At 55.2% G+C, this 21,286-nt stretch overlaps 1 protein-coding gene across 1 annotated transcript in view; it reads left to right on the top strand.

The window, feature by feature from the left end:
* The first annotated feature begins 601 nt into the window (after window positions 1-601).
* The window catches only part of ARRB1 (arrestin beta 1), a 73,764-nt gene continuing 53,079 nt past the window's right edge, over window positions 602-21,286 (top strand). The window contains exon 1 of the mRNA XM_046017436.1: window positions 602-766. Within this exon, the coding sequence (XP_045873392.1) occupies window positions 747-766 (20 nt within the window). The 5' untranslated portion in view covers window positions 602-746. The remainder of the gene's footprint in view (window positions 767-21,286) is intronic.

The raw sequence follows: 21,286 nt of genomic DNA, 5'->3' as shown, positions 1-21,286 counted from the left end.
CCTTCTTCCTTTCCCTGTAGGGTTGTTGGGTGTTATCTCTCCAGAAGGGCGGGGAGTTGGGGTGGAGGAGGGTGAGGCATAGGACTAAGGCGGTGCCAGGCACCCGGGGTCTCCTACAGGCCCCCACCCCCGCCCTACCAGGGGCGCGGCTGGGAGGGAGCTAGGCCTTGGGGTGGGCTGACCTTGGGCTTCCACCCTCCCGCATACACAAAAGGCTGCCTCGCTAGCACCGGGGAGCCCTCCTGCACACACGCACAACTGCACAAAGACGTGCATACCGTTCCACCGCACGAACACACTCCCGACTCGGCCGGAGCACACGGCCGTGCACACGCACCGACACACTCGCGTGCACACACGCGCACGTATAGACACCCCAGCGTGCGCCCTCACGTACATCAGACACACAGCGGGGTGCACGGCGGTGTGGACCCCCAAATGCCGGCCTTGAGGCCCTGACGCGCCCGCCGCCCTGCCCTGGCGCGCACACGCAGGCACACGCGCAGGCACACGCACCCTCCCGCACTGCTCCACGCCCCTGGCCGCGGCCCCGGCGGGCGCTGTGCTGCGCGGCGGGCGGGCCCGGGGCGGGGGCGGCGGCGGCGGCGGCGGCGGCGGCGGCAGCGGGGAGAGCGGAGGAGGCGGAGCAGGGAGCCGGGAGCCGGCTGGCCCGCGCTCCTCCTGCCGGCCGGGGATTTTCCAGCCTGGGCGCTGTCGCCTTGGACCTCCTGCGGCCTCGGCGGACCATGGGCGACAAAGGGACGCGGTGAGTGCCGGCTGCGGCCCGGCCGGGTGCCCGTGGGGGCGACCTGGGCGAGGGCTCGGGCGGGGGTTCCAGTCAGTCACCCCGGGAGCGCCGACGCCTGGCTCCGCTGCACGCAGCTCTCCTGTGCCAGAGGTCTCCTGTGTGTGGTCGCTGGTGGGGCCTGGGAGACCCGGGGGGTCTTGTGTGGGGGTACCTAGAGCGAGGACCTAGACGCCCCATCTGGCTCGCAGCTCCTCGCCGCCGCCGCCACACACTCACACACACTCACTCGCTGCTGACACCCAGCACCGGCCAGCAGACGCAGAGACGCAAGGGGGCAGGTTAACACACAATGGCACACACGCTCCTGGAGACACACGGGCACACTCATCCATGGGCACACTCCTGCTGGCATACACATGGATGTTCACTGCCACAAGCTTATCGCGTACAATGACACACCGTCACACACTCACTGGTACACACTCATGAACACATTCTTGCTGACAGTCATGTTGTCATACACATGTCACACTCTAAGACACATCAGTTCTACCACACCTTCATGTTGGCACACTCATGGTGGCCTACACAGATACACACAGACACTGTCACTTGCACTCACTGTAACAAACACTCTGGGATGTAACCTCACACACTCATGCTGGCACCTATCTCCCCAACACCGTGTTTGTGAGACCCCACCAGCACTGACCCCCACAGACAGTCAGACTAAAGCCCACACACTCTGGCACCCCATGGTCACAAGCCAACAGACCCTGGGGCCGCTGACACACTCACTCCAGTCCCTACATGGCACGAAGTGGAAAGACACACATCACACAGGGTAGCAGCCCGCCCTCCCCCCCCCCCCCCCCCCCAGCCTGGGAAAAATGCATCCCTTCCACTCTGTTTCCCTTCCTCTGACCTCCAGAGGCCTGGGGTGGCTGGCCACCATCTGTCTGAAGCTGGGGTGGGGAGAGGGGTTCCTATCTTCTTAGGAGCTTGGCCTGGCTCAGAAAGGGAGAGGCTTTGCCTCTGAGATGGAAAACTGGTACAAAATAGGGGGGGAACCTGGGGCAGGGCAGCCCCTGGGGATAGCCTCTCTAGACCAAGACAAGCCCAGATCAGGCGCTCTGGTGTGTCACCCTAGTTGTACCCCTTCCCTCTGCCTGCTCCCTTAAGTGCCACTAGATGCTTCCCTCTCTCCTCCCCCTACCACTTCTACAAGCCCTTCATTTTCATTTTTTTCTTTCTTTACCTTCTTCTATCCTTGTGTCCCCTTCTCTCTCCTCTCTTCCCTCTCTCCACCCTCCCTCCCTTCTTGCTGCCAATAATTATTTATTGAGTGCCTGCTGTGTACTGGGCATGGCGTGGGGATCAAAGACATGTAAGACCTATTCCTTCCCCAAAGGAGCATCTAGACTAGGAAGACATGACCCCAGTGGTCATTACGTTTCGCGACCACGACAAAGCAATTTCACACAGCCTGCTGTCTGACGCTCTTCCTCAACGGCATGAGAGAGATCCTCTGGAGATTATTTTCCATTTCTCAGAAGAAGAAACTGAGGCTTGAAGATAATTTAGAAACTGCTTCCCAACCATCCTCCTGACATCTTCTTCAAGGAGGCTAATTTTCCTCTTCTGCTTTCCAGAAGAGGAACCAGAGTGTTAGAGGTTACCTGACTTTCTTAAGGCCAGGGGACATCAGAAGCCGGGCAGAGGCAGGAGCCCCCTTAGTCCATTTCTCTGGGGCTTGCCCTTGGGCAGTGCCAAGCCCTTCATGGGCCCTGAGGGTGCCCTGCTCTGTGTGTGGAGGCCCCGGGCTCAGAGGCGAGATTGCAGAAGATCCTGAGGCTTCTGCGTTCACCTTGATGACTAGTCCTCATTGCAGCTGGCTGGCCGGCACTGTGACCATGTTTTTGTCCTCACTAGGATGTGCAACTCTCTCTTCTGCTATGACCAATGTCCCCCAAAGCCAAGATCCTCCTGACCATTGAGATGAGACTTTTCTCCTCATCAGTGTTAGGAGCCCTTGCCCTTCTCATTTATTCCTCCTGTGCTACTCCGCTGTCAGGGTGACTCAGCCCCTCTTGGGCCTTGGTTTGCCTCTCTGTGACTTGAGGAGGTGGGTCATTGCTCCCATGCTGGCATAGAGTGCCAGCAGGATGGGGACCTTGTGAGCAGCCCAGTACCTGTTGGAGACCCTGTCTTTGGGGTCAAGATCTTTCCCACGACCCCCTCCCACTTGCCTCTAACTCACAGGGGGGCCTTGGACATTTGTCCTTACTCTTCTGGACCTTAGTTTTCCTGTCTGTAAATTGGAGCTGTCAGTACTTAAGCATTTCAAGGCTCTGTTGTGTTTATTGAATTTGCTGAGCAGGGAAAGAGGTGCTGGCCGAAGCCTGGAGCCCAGGCTTGGCTAAAGTCCATTTGATGGATGGTGGCCCTGCTTTTCCCCCACTCTCTCTCTCCCTTGTAGCCCCAGGAGGCCAGGTTTCCTGAGGAATTTGGAAGCGAAGGGCGAAATCAATAATGGGCTGTACCGTGCCTCGTTTCGGAGGCCATGGGTTTCTTTCTCTGACCTGGAAGGGGAAACTGCAAATACTTCATACCATAAGGCTCGGGAGTCATGGCATCGGTCTCTGTACCTGGACTTAGCCCTATGTGAAAGTGATAGTGAGAATTAGGCAGAAACTGTCACTGTCCTCTAGGAAGTCTTGGGGTGCAGGGGGAAGGCCGGGGGCAGGTGGTGACACAAATGTCTGGATGGGATTAATTACGGGGCAGGTGTTATGATGACTGTTCTAGCAAGGTGCTCTGGGAGGAATCGTACACCCATTCAGCAAATGTTGACGGAGTGTCTGGGTCTGGGGCTTCTGAAAGGAAGGGCCCTACTCTGTTCCCCAAGGATTTAGAGCCGAGCAGGTGACTACACTGCAGGGTGACAGGTGCCGTGGAAGGCCTAGGGAGGAGTCCCCACTCCAGTCCCAGCGGGGGACATGGTGAGGGATGCTTTCCTGGGACAGAGGTGGCTCTGGAGCCCCTGAGCTTCATCTGGAAAGACGAAGAGGCCAAGGCGGCGGCCCTGGGCATGGCTTTCCTGGCAGAGGGCACAGAATGTGAAAAGGTCTGGGAGGCGCGAAGCACCCTGTGTGTGCGGCCTGCGGGTGGGGCTGGTGATGATGGGTGAGCCTCAAGAGAGAAACGCAGGCTAGTCAGCAACAGCCTGGAACGTCACTAAGGAGAGAGTCTGTGGTGGTTCAGGGGGGAGTGTGAGAGGAGGGACGAGAGCAGATTTCCCTTGCAGAGGGACGCCTTTGGCAGTGGCGGGGGTGGGGGGTGGAGGGCAGAAGCAGGGAGACTGGGTGAGGAGGCCGAGGAGGAGCCTGGGAGAAAGCAGGATCCAAGCTAGGCTTGGGGAGAGGACGCAACTGAGAAATATGAATGAGGAGGTGGTGTCCATTAGTCTGACTGCTCGGTGTCTGGTATGTGTCAGGAAACTTACATGCATGATCTCATTTGGTTCTCCCAGTGATCCTGTTAATGGAGGGATTGTTATTCCCTTTTACAGCTGAGGAAACAGACTAAGAGAGATTAAGTAATTTGTCCGCTGCCATTCAGCCAAGAAGCCAGCCTGTGTGTTCACAAAGCCCTCTGCGGCACCGCGCTTGCACCCGGAGGGAGAGGGCTGAATGGCCCACACAGCTTCCCCCACCTCCCTGGCCGGTCCAGTCTCTCTCGGGCTGTGCATCCCTTCTGGTTCTTGCTGTTCTTCCTAATTCAGCTGCCAACACTAACGATCAGAGTGAGATAACAGGAGGGACTTCCCGAGAGGCAATGGGATGGAATGGAATTCTTGTTCCTACAGATGGTTATGAATTTTTCTTTGTTGGAAGGGGAGGAAGGCAGGTGTGATAGGCACATGTCATTACCAGCTCTCTGAACCTTGGCTGTCATCTCTCTCTTGGCAGTCAAGCCCTGTGTGACCTGTCTTGGGTGGACTATGGGGAAGTCTTGTGGCTTTGTCCAGGGATGCATCTGGGGTTGCTGGGAGTGGCAGTGTTGAACCTGACTTATCATCTCTGGTCCCCAGTCTAGGTTGGCTTCTGGGCTTCAGATTTGGCCACAGCTCTTTCCCTTCCAAGTTTGGGCATCCTTGCCTGAGGCTGAAGTTTTCCGTTGGCATGGGTTCAGGGGCCTTGTCACACCTCGGAGCTGTGACAATGGAAAAACAACAGAGAGTCGACACCACCCAAGTGGCCCCCTGGCTTCAGCCAGGCCACCCTCCACTGCTTCCAGAGTGACCATTCTGGCCATCTGTCTGTCTGAGGACTGCAGGGAGGGGGCAGCTTGGCAGGGAGCCAGACTGGAAGTTGAGGAAGAGGTAGGGAGACTTCTGTCTGCATAGATGGGTCAGGATCCTGGGGGTAGGGATGGTGGAGGGAGGTGGGGATTGGAAAGTCCTGGGTTTGGAAGTGGCAGTTGCCTCGGGAAGCATGGGTACTGTGGCATAGGGAAGAGCTATGGTGTGTGCAGAGAGGAGAGTTAGGGGCAGCTGCGGCCTTGGAGAGCTCAGGTGCCTGAGGGGGAAGAGGGGACCAGCTCGGGCTACACACCTGGGAGTTGGCCAGAAGGCAGTGGCTGGTGACTTGGTGAGAGGGCTTTTGATGGGGTGGTGAGGGCAAATCTGGGTCACGGGGAGAGGGGAGGACCCTGCTTTTCCCCGTGCTTGGAGCTGAGGTGGGTCTCATGGAGGAAGGGTGTGAGGCCCTGGGCTCAGATGGTAGGGACTGGGGGTGTGGGAACCTGGGGGCTCAGGCTCAGCTAGGGGTGGGAGGGACACTGCAGAAATACGAGCTGGTCACAGGAGAGGGTGTCTCCTGAAAGAGGGGCCTCTGATTCTGGCCAGGGGTCTTGGGAAGCCTTTCAGTATATGTGCTGCCGAAGCGAGCACATTGGGAAGCCTTTCATAAGGAAGTGCCTTCTGAGCTGGGTCCTGGGGCAAGGGGAAGGCCAAGTCGTCTAGACAGAAATTGCGGACAGCGGCTGCAGGCCCAGGAGTGTGGCTGCTGAGGGACGAAGCCGCCCTGGGAAGTAGGCCTTGGGTACTAGGTGGGTGAATTTCCTGGCAGTTTCTCACACATTTATCCATACCCCAGGTGTTTTTATTTCCCAGTTGGTGAGCTTCTTGTGGTTTGGGGGCTATTTCTGTTTTCTGTTTGCTGGTCGTTATCCACCTCTGGGTCTGATTCATTGGAGATGCCTGGGAAGGGTAGTTGAGTGCACTGAATCCTTCCTTCTCTCTTGCCTCTGCTGTCAGCCCAGGGACATCCTAAGGGCTAATATTAGGTCCGTCCAATAGGGAATTCTAAGGATGAAAGCCATGTTTCCCACATTAGACTAGGTTTGGTGGGTGGAGAGCGGGGAGCCCGTTTCCTCCATCAGATTGTGAAGTCTTGAAGGAGAGGGAGGTCCCATCCCTATCAGAATGGGGTTCCTCAGAGTGAAGCCGGTATCTCCCCCATGAAACAGGCATCCGAAAGAGGAAGGTCTGTCTGCCCCATCAGACTGAAGGCTGCTGAGGGTGGGGCATGTCTCAGTATGAGTAGGTATTATCTCGGATGGTTTCAGGCTCCCTCTCTGTCTTCCGCGTGCAGGATGGGTCCTGCCCCAGGAGTGGCTGGAGTCCTAATAGGGGGGTGTCCAACCAACAGAGGGGGTGGGGCAGGACAGGGTGGCTGCTTTTGAGAGGGGAACAAAGGCGTCTGTTGTGCCAGCCCCAGCCCTCCCTCCCCAAGCGGCCCTGGCAGGGTCATCTCTCTGGAGACGCCTCCTCCTTCCTGGGACGGGCCCCATCTTTAGTCCACTTGAGAGGAACTGCCTGTTCCTTCCCAGGAGACCTGGTGCCAGATGAGGCCGGGCTTCGGGGACTGGACCAGACAGGTCCTGGAGTTCTGTATGGCTGAAGTCACCGCAGCCACTGAGTGGTTTTCCCTCTGCCGAGGACGGGGCTGGGCCTGGCTTGGGACCACAGCTGATTCCGTGGGGCCCCTTGTACTTGGAGAGGAATCCATCTATTGGTCCAAAGAGCCTGGAACAAGGGGGGCACTCTGGCTAATGTCAGGCTGGCTGGAGACTTACTCCTCGCTCAAGGTCTGAGCGTTCAGTGGCAGCACGGCGGGCACCCACAGATCCGGAAGCGGAATGGGTACGGGCCTGGGTGAAGCCGAAGGGCCCTCCCATGGTGGTTGGGGGCCTCTGGCCCCACGGCTGGTCCTCCTGGTTCTTTTGCAGCTCTATCCTCCTGCCTTCTCCCATGCCATTAGTAGGCATGGGTGTGTTTTGACCAAAGGCAGGGGCGGGGGGGTGGGGAGCGGACAGCTGTGATGTACCATCACTGGAGGGTCCCAGAGGTATGCTCTAAAGCTTAATCATTGCTGTGTGATCCAGGCACCACATTCACCCTCTCTGGGTCTTGGTGTCCCTGTGGAAGTCAAATCTTCCATGCTGTGCAAGGAGGTAACTCTCCTTGAGTTATCCCCTTTCCTGTGTTCTGCTAGTGGGCGTGGGGGTGACCTTTCTTCCAGAGGGTGCCAGAAGTGGGGGATAGGGCAAAGTTCAGGCCTCTGTCACAGACCAGTGGGACCGAGATTGCAGGGGAGCTGGGCCTGGGTGACTGTGGATTGTGCCCTCAGCCCACTCTGTGATCCGATTAGCATAGACTGATTAGTGTAGTGGGTAGGCTTTAGGAAGAACCAGATTTCCTGGTTTCATATGCCAGCTCTGCCACTTACCAGCTCTGTGACTTCTATTATTTAACCCTTCCTCTGCTCTAGCACTCTCATCCGTAAAATGGGGCAGCAACTATGCCTGTAGAGTAGGTTGCCTCGAGGAGTAACTGAGTTGAAATAGGTAAAGCTCAGGGACAAGTCCCTGGCCAAAGGGCGGTATTTACTTGAGGTCAACTCCCTCAGCAGGCTGTGAGCTCTCACACAGAGTGACCCTCTCAGATTCACTCCTGAGGCCTCAAAGTTCTTGGCACAAGCCTGTTTCATCATTGGCCCTTAGTACACAGGTGGTGACCTGACCCAACACAGTGCCCTTCCTGTCTGTCCTTCAAGGCCTCCATCATATATGGCCTCCTTCTGGAAACCCTCGCCAATCACCCTGATCACCAAGTACCTTGTGGGTTTTTTGTTTTGTTTTGTTTTTTGGTTTTTGTTTTTTTGCATTCTCTCTCTCCCTCTCTCTCTCTCTCTTAATCTTGGCACTGATCCACTCCTCCACACCCCCAACGTGTCCTGGTTATTTACATAGTTGTGATGTCCCCTGGGTGAGACCAAGGACACCTGTCCTGAGTCTTTTGTCCCTGTACCTGTGCAGACCTGGCATGGCGCACTGAACTACGTAAATATTTGTTCAGTGAAGGTGGCTGAATGTAGGTGTTTCACTGGGAGAAGATATACTTGGCTGGGGAGGGGGATGGGCACTATGGTTGGTGAGAACAATGGGATATCTTTGCTGGCTTTGAAACACCTACAAGTGATTTTGTGTGTGTGTGTCACCCAAAGGGCGGATGTCATTGGATGAGCGGCTTTACCTGGCTAGGAGCATGTGTTTTCTGATAACCAGAGCTAGCTGGCATGGGGTTTGGTGGCTCATTCCAGCCTTCTTGCTTTTGCTTCTCCTGCTCCCTCCATTTAGGGTGCCATCCTCGTTTCTTACTGCTTGTCCAAATCCTACTCCCTAAGTAAGTGCCCCAGCCGTGGAGCCATCCCTTGCTGGCCCCAAGAGAGTGGCTTCCATTCCTCATCCCCATCCTCAGACATTTCTTGAGCCTTTCTGGTTCTGGACTGTGGCGTAGGTGAGTGTGGAGTCTTTAGAATGGACGTCTGGATCTGGCCCCAGGACACCCAGTGTTCTTTGACCTGGCCTGAGGAGGGGACCGTGGCTTCCGATGACCCACCGGTGATCAAGGAACTCTTTATGCAGCTGGAGAGATCTCCCCCTTGGCTTCCCACTGGGCAAATACTCAGAACCCACCTAATTACTGGGGACAGCGTTCTGGGCACTGGATCCAGCAGGCTGCGGTCATGATCAGCTAATTAAACCACCCAAGAATTGCTCACTGGCCCTGAGGAGGGGAAGGAAGAAGGTGGGGCGTGGTGGGGCTCGGAAGAGTGTGAGAAGGCCAGCAAGGCTGTGAAGGAGGCTTCAGACATGGGGCCTGCAGGCAGAGCTAGGAAAAGACAGCAGGAGGTGGGGAGAGAGGGTGGGGGAGCTGGGAGAGAGGCAGACAGACTGACGGATGAGCGAGAGTGCTATCTGGGGACAACAGCCAAGTGAGATAAGTCAAGGAGAGGGGTACTGACCTGGGAAACAGGGATCCCACTTCTTTGCTATCCCTCTGATACCCTGGATGAGCGGCTTTTCCTCTTTGGGCCTCAGTTTCTCTGTGCGTCAAGAAGGAAGGAGAAAGGGCTTTGGCCTAGGAGGGCCTTAGTACTCTTTCCTTCTCAGTTCTACAGCTGGAAGGGGAGAGGGCAGAGACAGCTGGCTGTCAGGCTGTGCTCTGTGCTGGATAACTTGGCTGCAGGCAGTGGGTGGGTGTGATCCCGCCTGAGGTGGAATGCCTCGAGTTGAATCAGAAGGGAAGAGTCCGGGTGGCAGGCAGCAGGCAAGACCTCGGCCTCCGTTGTGCCCTGTCTTCATGGCCATCCTCTGGCTCCCAAACTAGCGTCCTCAGTGGGGACCAGTGAGGGCTGCGTGGTGTCTCCCAATAGTAGCACCCCCGGATGTATGGGGCTCCCCAAAGCTAGAGCCACGAGGTCTGGAACAGGGATGGTAGAGTCCCGCAGACTTGGGCAGTTCTGCTGTTCAGCAATATTGCACACCAGCTCCATGACTTGGGGGGAAGTCTCTCTAGGCGTCAGTTTTCTCATTTGTGCGGTAGGCGTGATAACGTCACCTAGCGCATATGGTTGCTCTGGGCCAGAGGGTAAGGATTTGCTGAAGCCCTCACTGTCATTCAAGACCAGGAGTGGGTCTCAGCTCTTCTCTCTGCTTCCCTGTCTCCTGCATCTCCTCCCTCCCCACCCTGTCTGGTGCTGTGCACACAGATTAATTAATTAAGCGGGAGTGGGGGTTGCACCAGGCTAGAGAAGAAGTTCAGATGGAGGCAGGAAAGGGAAGTGAGATTGCCCAGAGGCCAGGGAGGGGCAGAGCTGGGTGCTGCGGGGCAGCCTGAGCCCCCAGCCCTATGGCCCCTCACCCATGACAGATCGTCTAGGAGGCAGTGGGGAGAATGGGGGGGGGGGCAAGAAGCCAGGGGCAGGGGTGGACACTGTGGAGGGCCCCAGGCTTCTCTCCCATAGCCCATGCCCGCAGGTGCTGCGGTGAGGACTAGAGCCAGGTTTTCTGCCCAGGGAAGCCAGCAGGCCACTGTTTCACACACTCCTATGACAACAGCCCTTCCTGGTTCCCACCCCTAGCAGGGGGGTGCCTGCTTGGAGCTGAGAGTCTTGGAGAGCAGCGCCAGCCTCCGAGGTCTGCTGAGGTCTGGAGGAGAGGCAGAAAAGGAGGGAAGCAAGCCGCTTCGCCCTCCCCCAGCCTCTCCCTGCAGTGCTGGGCTGTGACATGCCAGGGCCTCTGACTCCAAGGAAGCTGGTTACATAACTCGGCCCAACTCCCTGGTTCCTTCTTCTCTTCCTCCCCAGAGGGGCCCAGGAGGAGGCTGGAGCTGCTTTGCTGGGGATTTCTGGGCCTGAGATGTCAATGTGAGCAGCCCCCTGCCTGGGCTGGTGGTATGTGCCACCCACACCATTTCCGGGGGTGGGGGGGTGGGGAGGAGCTGTAGGGCCCCTGAGGTTGGTTCCGGGCACTGCCCCCCTCCCACACTCTTGGGAGTAGAGCTGTAAGGGGGAGAAGCCCTCATTACAGGAAACAGGCTGTGTCCTGAGATAATTTGCCCACGAAGTACCCCCAGAGGGGACCTGGCCTCTTTGCAGCCAGAGGAACAAATAGCCAGCATTTTTCAGTTTGTTCCACTAGGCTCCACAAACATTTCTCAAGCACTTGCTGGGTGCCAGGCCCAGACCTCCACTCAACACATGTCTCCACACTGCCTGGCTGACTTGTGGAGCAGCTCTGCTCCTGTCCCCAACCTGAGACCCCTTCTCAGAGGCCTAGCCCTCGGGGGCTGGGGTGGCAGGAACTTCCATGATAGAGAACACCATGGCTTATCCCTTTCTGTTCTGCCAACCCGGTCCTCCCAAGAAGGGACCTGTGAATGAACACTTCAGGGCTGGGCATCTGAAGCACGAAGAGGAGGAAACATGCAAGTCTCAGCCCTGGGGCTGCTCCTGTCTTTTGGGGGAGAGGAAGTAGATCATCACAACACACTAGAAGAAGGGGGTAAGGTGGACTCGTTTATACAGGGTCGGGGGGCAGAGCCCACCGAGTGACTCAGGGTCAGAGGCAGCTCCTCAGAAGTGGGGGACCCTGGAGCAGGCTTTGGCTGGTGAGTCTGTACCAGGCACAGTGTCAGACCCCTCTGCTGTTAATTAGGGGTAGGTGGAGGCTGCAGATTGTTTTTAAGCAAAAAAAATTTTTTTTTAAGATATTATTCATTTGAGAAAGAGACAGAGGGTGCATGGGGGGTGGCACAGAGGGAGGGGGACAAGGAGGCTCCCCCTTGAGCAGGGAGCCCAACGAGGCTGGGCTTGATCCCAGGACCCCGACATCATGATCTGAGCGGAAGGCAGATGTTTAACCTACTGAGCCACCCAGGTGGGGCTGCAAAGTGTTGGGGGGCACAAAATCTAGGGTGAAATTCAAGGTTCTGCCTCATGGCCTCACAGTGAATGTTGGGGCCTGGACGGAAGAAATGGGATGGATATAGGAGGAGACACCAGGTCCTGCAAACCCACCGTCGGAAATGAGGCGGTTTGGGGGGGTCTGTCCTGGTCTCTTCTGATGGAGGGCCATCAGAGCAAAGACTTTCCCCCAGTGGAGGAGACCTGCAGAAGGTCTGACGACTTCTAGATGAGCGGGGGACATGAAATAGGAAACAATGTCTTTTGAGAAACAGCGCTAAGCTTTGTGGCTGTGGGGTGGCAGTGGAGGTGGGGGACACGTGGCTCTGAGGTCCGTCTCTGGAGGCCAGGGACGGGTGGCCGAGAGAAGCAATGGGTTGGTGTTCTCACCTTCCTTCTAGCAGGATCTCCAGTATCCCTGGTAGCTTCCCGGGGTTTTTCAGCCTCTGGGCATAAAGCTTCTGCTCTTTCTGTGTTGTATCTGTGCTAATGAAAGTGCCCAGCACATTAGCAGGATGATTTTATTATGGGGCTTTATAGCCCCAGGGCAGTGGAAGAAACCAGGAAGCATTTTTAAAACTCAGTAAGGAGAATTTTTTTCTTAGCAAGAGATTTTTTTTTTAATATCCTAAAAATGACAAAGATGATCACATGGGATAATGGAATGGTTAATATGCTCGTATTCATTTCTCATTTAGAGGGCTGACTTCGGCAGCAAGGTCTCAGTGCACAGACTTGAGACAACCTGATCAGCTCTGATGTTCACTTTTTTACAGTCAATTTTGCCAAAAAAAAAAAAAAGGTAAAAGTTGTTTGGTAAGTAGAACTTTCAACCAAAGAACCATGACCCAGTCCCAGATCGAGTCCTGTCCCAGGCCACACAGCAACTTGGCTCCCTCCGGCCTCAGCTTCTGTTGGAGTGTTTGGGGGCAGGGATGTGCCAAGCTCCTGATCCTAACCTTTGGGGCACCCAGCTTCGTGGTGATAGATACATGTCCATATCACCGAAGTGCTTTTCTTCTCCCCATTCTCCTGCGGCTGGCTCAGGCCAAGCGCTGCTTCTGGCCTGGACTGTGACCAGAATCTTCTGGCTTACTCCTGGTCCCACTGCTCAGTCTAGATGCCCCCCACACAGTCCTCTTATTCTGAAATTCACATCTGACTCCATTTTTCTCCTCTGCCTTAGAAACTGGCCGGTTGCTCCCCATTTCCTGTAGGACAGTCCACATTCTCCAGGGGGCATTGGAGGCCCTCCACCGTCTGTGCCAAACTTCCTTCCCTGTTCCTTTCCCAGCTCTCCCCACCACCCGGCCCACACCCCAGCTGCGCTGATTTTTTTTGGATATTCCTCTACAGTCTTCATATTTTCTCCGCACCGTGCCTTTGTTCAAGCCGGCCTCTCCGTCTGGAATGCCTTCTTTCTCTGACTGGGCACAGCTCCCTTCTATTTGAAGGTTGAACTTCACCTCTGTGTGGTATAGTTGATCTGTTGTACTGAGCACTTCAGGTGTGACACCTTCCCTTGACTGGGCGCCCTGCGCCAAGGCCGTCAGTGTCGTCCTGTATGCTCCCTTGCACCTCGCAGTCTTGCGGGTGGGATGGTGCGTTCCGTCAGAGCTGGCTGCTGACACGTCAGTTTCCTGTGCTTGCGGGCAGACCTGTGTCTGGTGCCTCTTGGCCCCCCAGCTCCTGATAGGGCTGGCCTAGCCGCGGGAGGTCTAGGTTTGCAGAAGTGAACTGAAGCAAGAGTACAAGCCCCACACACCCATGGGCGTGTGTGCAAACTCACACACTTCTGACACACATGGCTGTTGTACTCTTTTACGTAGGGGCCAGAACTGGGTGGAGGTGTGAGTCAGGGAAGATTCCCTGGAGGAAGCGAGCCCTGAGCTGCTGACCCAAAGGAGAAGCACTCTTTCCCTCTTCTCACTTCCTTCCTGGCCTTAGCGCTTTAAGAAAACAGCTGACACCGGCTGTGGAAAGGGAAATGTCAGTATTGTGAGTTGGGGGTTGGGATCTCTGAGCCTGGAGGTGATTAAATCAGGCACGTGCCTCCCTCCCTTCCTTCCTTGCCCTCCCTCTCCCTCTCCCTCCCTCCTGGTAGTTCCTCCCCTTCCTTTCCTTCCTCTCTCCCTTCCCAGTCTCCTTTATCTCCTCCCTTCCTCCCTCCCTTTTCCCTCCCCTCCCTGCTCCTGCCCCACCTCCTTCCCTCCCTCCTCCCTTCCCTCCCTGCCTCCTGCCTCCCCTCCCTCTCTCCTGCTCCCCCTCCTTCCCTCCCTCCTCCCTCTCTCTCTGCCTTCTGCCCCCTCCCTCCCTCCCTCTCTGCCTCCTGCCCCCCTCCTTCCCTCCCTCCTCCCTCCCCTCCCTGCCTCCCTTCCACATACATTTCTGAACCTCTAGCACATGCCAAATACCGGGGGCTACAAAACTGATCAAATAAAACATATCTTTATATTTTTCTGTCTTCCTAATATTCATGTTGGAACCTGCCCTTTCCTTTATTTGTCTCAGGGGATCTGAGTTCAAGTGTTGGCATGTCACCGATAGCTCTGTGCCTCTGGGCCGGTCAAGTCACTTCTCTGAGCTTTAATTTCCTGTGTATACCATGAGATGATAATACCCTCCTCCTGAGACTACAGTGAATCATATGTGTGAGGTGCCCAGCAGGCGCCTTTGATGGTAGTTCCTCACTGAGTGAGAGCCACTCTCCAGCTGGAAGCCGGATCCGGCGTGTCCTCCATGACCAGCACAGGGCCAGGCACGCAGTACAGTGGCGTGCTCAATCATTCCAGTTTTCCTGGAACTGTCTTGGTCCATCTCGGGACACTCCTTTGTCTTGGGTGACTGTGGACAGGTGGTCACCCTATACTACATTCGCCATAAGGGTTTGTAGAATGGACCTATGAGTGGGTAAATCACAAGGGAAGGACAGAGCTGGGACTTGGCAAGCACAGGGCAGCTGGCTTGTCGGGGGAGAGGTGGTCTCATGAAGGGTCTGGGTGGCGGAGCAGGTGGGAGGTGGGCTCGGGACCTTCTGCTGCTTGGCAGCATGGGGAAAGAAAGGTACAGGCCCTGAGTCTGCGAGGCTGTTGCTTTTAAGCAAGCTTCAGGCTTCCAAGGCATATGCACTGGTTGTCTGATCCCCTTTTTCTAGGAAGGCCTGTAATAAGCCACTGGCTGCTCCTCTGCCTCGGAAGCTGGAGGCCTCTTGTTCCTCATGGGACACACGGTGTTCCTCAGGAGCTGTGTACTCCAGACTGTGAAGAGACTAGGCCGAGGTCCAGACTGGGAGATGGGAGAGCAGGGCTCTAGCCCCACTCCCTGGTCATGGCCCAGAGACCCAGCAAGGCCTCAGTTCCCCACCTGTTCCCTGAGAATCCAGCCCTTCCTGCCAGGGTGTCTGTGAGATGTCACCTGCAAAGGTCCCTTGGCATGTCTTGCCCAGAGGAGGCATACAACGCATGTCCTCTGTTGTTCCTTTCTGTAAATGGGGACAATACAATCAGCTCTGCCTACCTTCCAGGGCCAATGTGTGGACCAGATGGGATGCGGGATGTGGGAACACTGGCTAAACAGTGTCATAGCCTTCAAATATTTGGGGCTGGGGTTCTTAGTAGGGCTGTTTCTGCTGGCCCAGGGGTCCAGGCACAGGTGAGGGCGACCCTGCCCACCCAGGCACGGAGGACCCTCCTGGAGGCGTGCTCTAGGATCACAGAGAAGTCCAGCGCTGCTGTCCATGGGAGCACACACACTCCGTGGGCAGGTCCTGAACTCAGACGAGCTCTGCTGCTTCTGAAACCGTGGCGAGAGGGAGACAGACAGCCAGCCAGACTTAGTCCTGTGGCAGGGAGGGTTTAGTTGCAGCAGGACGCGTGATCAGAAGAAGGAATGTCCTCCAGAGCCTCCTCTGTCAGTTGGGCTGGAGGCAGGGCCTTTGTGAAGGCGGGTGGTGTTCGGATCGCCTCTGGGCCCTTCCTCCAGCCCAGGGGCGGACTCACCGTGAGGCTGGCTGCGGCTTCAGCTTCAGGCCCTCTGTGCTCCAGGGCCCCTTCCGAGACCTAGCGCTGTGTCCACGGACTCAGAGGTTCTGTGAAAGGTGCAAAAAGAAGATATTTTTGTACTCTTCTTTTTTCTTTTTTTAAAGAGGGCTTCCAAACTCTATGAACTCATTCAAGCTTAAGTGTGCCCCTGCTCAGGCCGGGTGGTCCTTTGTGCCAGGATGTCGGCGCCATGTCCCTGCGAGTGCTCGGGGAGGTCTCACCCCACACACGTGGACCTGGTCATCGGTCATGGCCCTCCCTGCTGAGGCAGGACCCAAAAGCTATCTGGGTGAGCCACTTCCCGGCCAGGCCCAGCTGCCAAGCTCCCTGGCTATAGTAAAGGAGAGACTGGAGAAGTCCTTCGGCCCTCAGTCTTACTCATCTGTAACGTGGACATCATCCCTACGTGAAAAGGCCTGGAAAGGTCTAAATAATGTGCCGCAGGTGAAACTACCTGGGACAGCCCCCGACTTGTCACGGGAGCTCAGTAAATGTTGGTGGAACCTGGATAGAGATGGGTAGGGGGTGGGGTAGGGAGATTTGGAGGCTTGGGGGAAGGGGGTGGGGGGCACCCCTTCCATTGGGGTCTCTGTCAGATTCACCTGTACTGTGCTGGGCCTGGTGCCGGGATTCAGACAGCTGGGGTGGGGTGCCGGGGGTCAGATGAGCTAAGAGGGGGAAAAGGGTTTATTAGCTGTGGAGTACAGTTTCCTGGGAAGGGGCCATCGTAAACTGAGTGGCCCTTTGGTGGAGGAGGGCAGAGTGGAAATCTGGATCGAACTTTCCTGCTGCTGGGGGTAAGAGGTCGTCAGCCTGACCTGTTTTGTTTGAGTGAAGCAGCCCAAGCAGGCAAGCCAGACCTTTCCTGCTTAGAAAGGAAACCAGGCCGGCAGGGTGCGCTGCTTCCCACGTCGTGCACCCTGGCGCTGAGCTGGGGAGAGGGGAAGGTAGCTTAATGACCGTGGTTCCATCCCTCACAACTTCAGCGCCCCCTTCAGGGAGGGGAGGGAACGGCAGTGAGGTGGGGACTAGGAGGAAGGAATAGCAGCTTTGGTGTGAGGCTACCTTTCAAATCCAGCCACTGTTGCTTATGTCTGTGACCTTGAAACAGTTACCTAATCTTTCTGAACCTCTGTTTTCCTATCTTTGAAATGGGGGTGATAATATTCTCTCCCCACTGCCTGGGTTGTAGTAAGGCCTAAATGAGATGGTGTAGGGCTTAGCACTGGCACACAGTAGGTGCTCAGTAAATACTGATTATCCCTCACTCCTCCCCCATGACCCTCATCCAACTGTCTTGCATTCTACTCCATTATCCATATGCGTATACCCTTGGTTAGACTGGACTGCCCGAGGGCAAAGGTTATGTTTTATTCATCCATCCCTACACCCCCAGCCCTGGTACAGTATCTTCCAGACACCTTGAATTGGTTGGTGAGAAGCTGCACTGGGTCAAAGAATAGTGCAGGAAGTTTAAGCCAGAAACTCACTTACTGCACACCTACTGTGCTGTGCGCTCCTGCCAGAGGCCTCATGGGGGGTCTGTGCCCTGCCTGTCAGTAGTAACTTGAATGGCCACAGACTGTCAGTAGTAATTTGCTGTCACCCTCTGTACCAGCGATTTCCTTTTCTTTTCTTCTGGTCCCATTTCCCGGCACAGGGGGTACCCATACATTTTTGGTGAATGAATGGCTGCCTTCCTCCACTCTCTCCCCTGCCTTTCTGAAGTCAGGCTTTGTGTCCCTCCCAGCCCAGCCACTTTCCAGCTGCGGCAAGTCACCCTGCCTTGTTCAGCTTCAGCTTCCTCCTCTATAAAATGGGGAAAATAGTGATATCAGATGTCCAAGGGCCCAACTGTGCCTAAGAACAAGGTAAGCACCTCATTATGTCAGCTGCTGTTTTTTGCATGATCTCCAGGGGTCTTTGTCATCTGGCAGGGGGAACATTCCATTCCTGCAGACCCTCTCTGCTGGCCTCACAATGGATTTGGAGCTCAGTGCAAACTGTTTATGTTTCCCCAGCAGAGTTTATTACCCAGACAGGCCTACTGCAATTAATTACTAGCAGAGCAAATAACTTGTCCCTGGGAGGCTGGGCTTGGCATAAACATTTACATCCAGCCAGGGGCCAGTCCAGGGGCTAGGCTCTTTCCTCTAGGCTCTGGAACAGAGGGAGATCAGAGGATCAGGCTGAGAGGCGTAGGATGGGGTGGGGTGCCAAAGAGAAACAGCTTTCCTTCAATTGCTTTTCCTGGAGGACTCCTTAGCCCTTGAGGTGCTGGGCCTCTGCTTTCTCTTTTTATCTCCCTCACTGCCCCACAAGGAGAGTCCCTGTGTGCAGATGGGGAAATTGAGGCTCAGCTAAATTAAGCAGCCTGCTTAAAGCCACAGAACCTGCAGGAGGGGCAGGAGGTGAAGGTTCGAGTGGTAGCAATGTGGAAAAATAGACTGGGAAAGAGAGGCTAGAAGCTGGGAAATCACCAAGGAATTGCTTGTTGGTTCTCTTGTTCATTTGCCACATGTTTGTCTGGTCCCTGTGAGGGGAGCCTGAGGAGGCGGTGCTGACTGTTAGTGACGACTGAGACTGACCGACTCCACACTGAGTTCCAGAAACTCCCTCAGGATGGTACCGTTAACAGTCAAACATGTGGCAGAGGCAGTTTCTTGGAGGACAGGAAAGAGGTGGCCTCTGTGGGTCTCTAGAGCTCAGAGCCACACTGTCTTACACAGAGAGGTGGCCTGAAGGGGAGTAGTCTTCAAAAAAAAAAAAAAGAAAAGAAAAGAAAAAGGAAGAGTCCCTGGATAGCTCAGTCAGTTAGGAATCTCCCTCTTGATTTGGGCTCAGGTCATGATCTCAGGGTCATGAGATTGAGCCCCACGTCTGAGTCCGTGGTGGTCACGGGGCCTGCTTAAGATTCTTTCTCTCCACCTCCGCCGCCCGCCTCCCCATACCTCTCTCTTTCTCCCCCTCATTATAAAAAACCCAAACACCAAACCAAACTAAACCAAGACAAACAAAAAATACCAAAAGGAAGGGCCCTCTGAAGGCAGCTCACTCCTCTCAACCTAGAATCTAGAATTCTAGAGTCTTGAGCCCCTACTTTTGGGCAAAGAGAAGGTTCAGAGAAGGTTTAGCTCAAAGTTACACAGCGGGAAGGCTTTAGGATAAAATCCGACAAAGGATTTTATCTTGTGCATTTATGTCTTAGGGGTGAAATGACCGATCGTAGGGGAAACTGTCATGGCTGTCCTGATCCCATGCCCCCTCTCCACTCTGTGGCTGTGAGTCCTGTGTTTTCTGGAGGCCCTTCCCGCTCAGCATTCCTGCTCCACTCACATTCTTGCTGTGTAACTCTCTAGAGCCTCCTGCTGGGTCCATCTTCCCTCTATGCTGGAAGGAAAGCCAAGGCTTAGGGAGGGAAAGGAGCAGGGTCCTCCTGCCCCTGTACTCATTTTGGACATGGTGTGCCTGGATTCTGGAACCTCTGGAGGTGGGCAGAAGTGCATCTCTGCAGCTTCAGGCCCTGGGGCACCCTGGGGCCTCACCTGAGCCCTCCACTCTGTGTTGTCAGCACCTGGCCCAGAGCCTGGCTTGCGGTAACTGATGTCCAGGGAAGGTGTGACTTGCAGGGTGAGTGAATGGCTGGTGGCAGACGAGGGTGGCAGGCAGGGGGCTCCACTTCAAGTCACCACTCTACCACAGATGAATATCAGCATTGCTTCCAGAAAGGAGACAGGACAATAGTCCTCACTCGCAGGGTCATGGTGAGGATCAAAAGGCAGCCGAAAGTGGAAAAGGATGGCCCAAATGTGCATCAGTGGATGGATGTCTAAGCCGATTGTGGTCAGTCCAAACCATGGAGGAGTATTGAGTCATAACAAGGGATGACACAGTGGTGCCTGCTGTGACAGGGACGAGACTTGAAAACATTGCTCTAAGTGAAGGAAGCCAGTCGCCCAGGTCACACATTGTACGATTCCATTTATATGAAATGTCTAGAATAGATCCATCTGTAGCTGCTGGGGCTGGGGGAAGGGGAGAATGGGGAGAAGAGACTTCCTATGGGTGAGGCATTTCACTGTGGAGCCATGGAAGTGTTTTGGAAATGGAGGAGGTAGGTTTTTTGTTTTGTTGTTGTTGTTGGGTTTTTTTTTTTTTTTGCACATCTTGAATGTACTAAATGCCACTAATTGTTCACTTTGAAATGCTAAGTTTTATGTTATGTGAATTTCACCTCAATACATTATTTTTTTTAATGGCAAAAAAAAAAAAGACGCATCTGTTAGGAGAGAATGCTGGAGGTGGGACACGGGTGTTGGGGTGAGGCTCCTGGAGGAAGGTGGGGTAAGACTGAACAGCCGTGAAGCGTGCAGGTGTCAAGTGGAAGGCAGTTTGGCGGATGGTAGGACCAAGGGTTCTAGAATAAGACTGAGGGAATTCAGAGCTCTGTGGCCTTGGGCAGGTTATTTAACTCTTCTGTTTCTGTTTTTTCAGCTGTGAGATGGGAGTAATGAGGTTTTTATTATGGGACTCATAATCTTCTATTATGGAAATTATAAAATGTTCCTGAGGATTAAATGCATTAATATTTGCGAAATGCTGAGAACGGTGCTTGGCACAAAGTGGGTACCACGTAAGTGTTAGCTGCTGTTACTGTCGCTCTTTCGCATTTTCATTCATTTGCTCACTTACTGAACACCAGGCCTGGGCTGTGCCCTGAGGGCCAGGCTGGGAGGGCAGGGAGGTGGGGGTGGGAAGGGAGGGGCCGGGTCCTGTTCTCAGGGGCATCCTCATATCTGGATGCAGAGTCAGGCCCCGCTGTACCTCCAGCTGTTAATGAAAATTGAAAATCGTGCATCACCTCCCGGTTCTCGGAGTTTCCTGAGCAGGCACTGTCTCCCTTAGGACCTGGCAGTCCTCATTCTTGGCTTTTGAAAACACCTGGGTCTTGGGGGCTGGTGCCTTGGGCTTTCTGGAACTTTAGTAAGTCTCTGGGCCTTGATTTCCCTGCTTATCCTGGGAGAGGACAGGCTGTGCTCTGGGGCTCTCAGTGTCTTTTAACCTCCAAACCTGAGCCCATGCTTGGGGTGGGCCTGGCGTGTCACATCTGTGGAGATTTAATTTATAAAAAGCGGACAGTCGTTTTAGGGCTCGCGTTCTGGACAACCGAGGGAGGGGCTCGGAGTGGGAGTCGGGGTCTCTCCTGAGCTCCCGCCTTCAAGGTTTTGCCTCCTTTTGGGCCTGGCCAGCCCCTGTCGGCCTCCCCGACTCTTCCAGCAGTCGTTCAGGCTCAGAGTCTCGTGGACTGAAACAATCTGTTTCTGGCTGCCGCCCATCTCTGCTCTGTCAACCCCTCCATGTCGGCACCCCTCCCACTGCCGTCCCCAGCCCGTCACTCCAGCACCGTCATATGCCCCATTCCCTCCCTGTGACATTCAGTACACACACAATCACCAGGTCCTGGTGACTCCTGTTCACCCCCAGGGGAGTCTTGCTCAGCTCCTGTTCTCCCCTTCTACCACCTGCGTCCCTCAGCTCACCCCCAACCCACCTGCCCTCCTTCCACCTAGAGCTCTGTCTCCATCTGCTGGCTCCCCTGCCAGCTGCTTGTCACGGAGGTTGTCCCAGGGCAAAGGAGCAGAAAAGTCATTCCCGGAAGGAGCTTGCTTTCTCGCTTCTTGTAA

Source organism: Meles meles, chromosome 8, assembly GCF_922984935.1.
Source record: "Meles meles chromosome 8, mMelMel3.1 paternal haplotype, whole genome shotgun sequence".
Taxonomy (NCBI): Eukaryota; Metazoa; Chordata; class Mammalia; order Carnivora; family Mustelidae; genus Meles; species Meles meles.
Note: the sequence above shows the minus strand (reverse complement) of the source record. Positions and strands in the feature narration are given on the sequence as shown.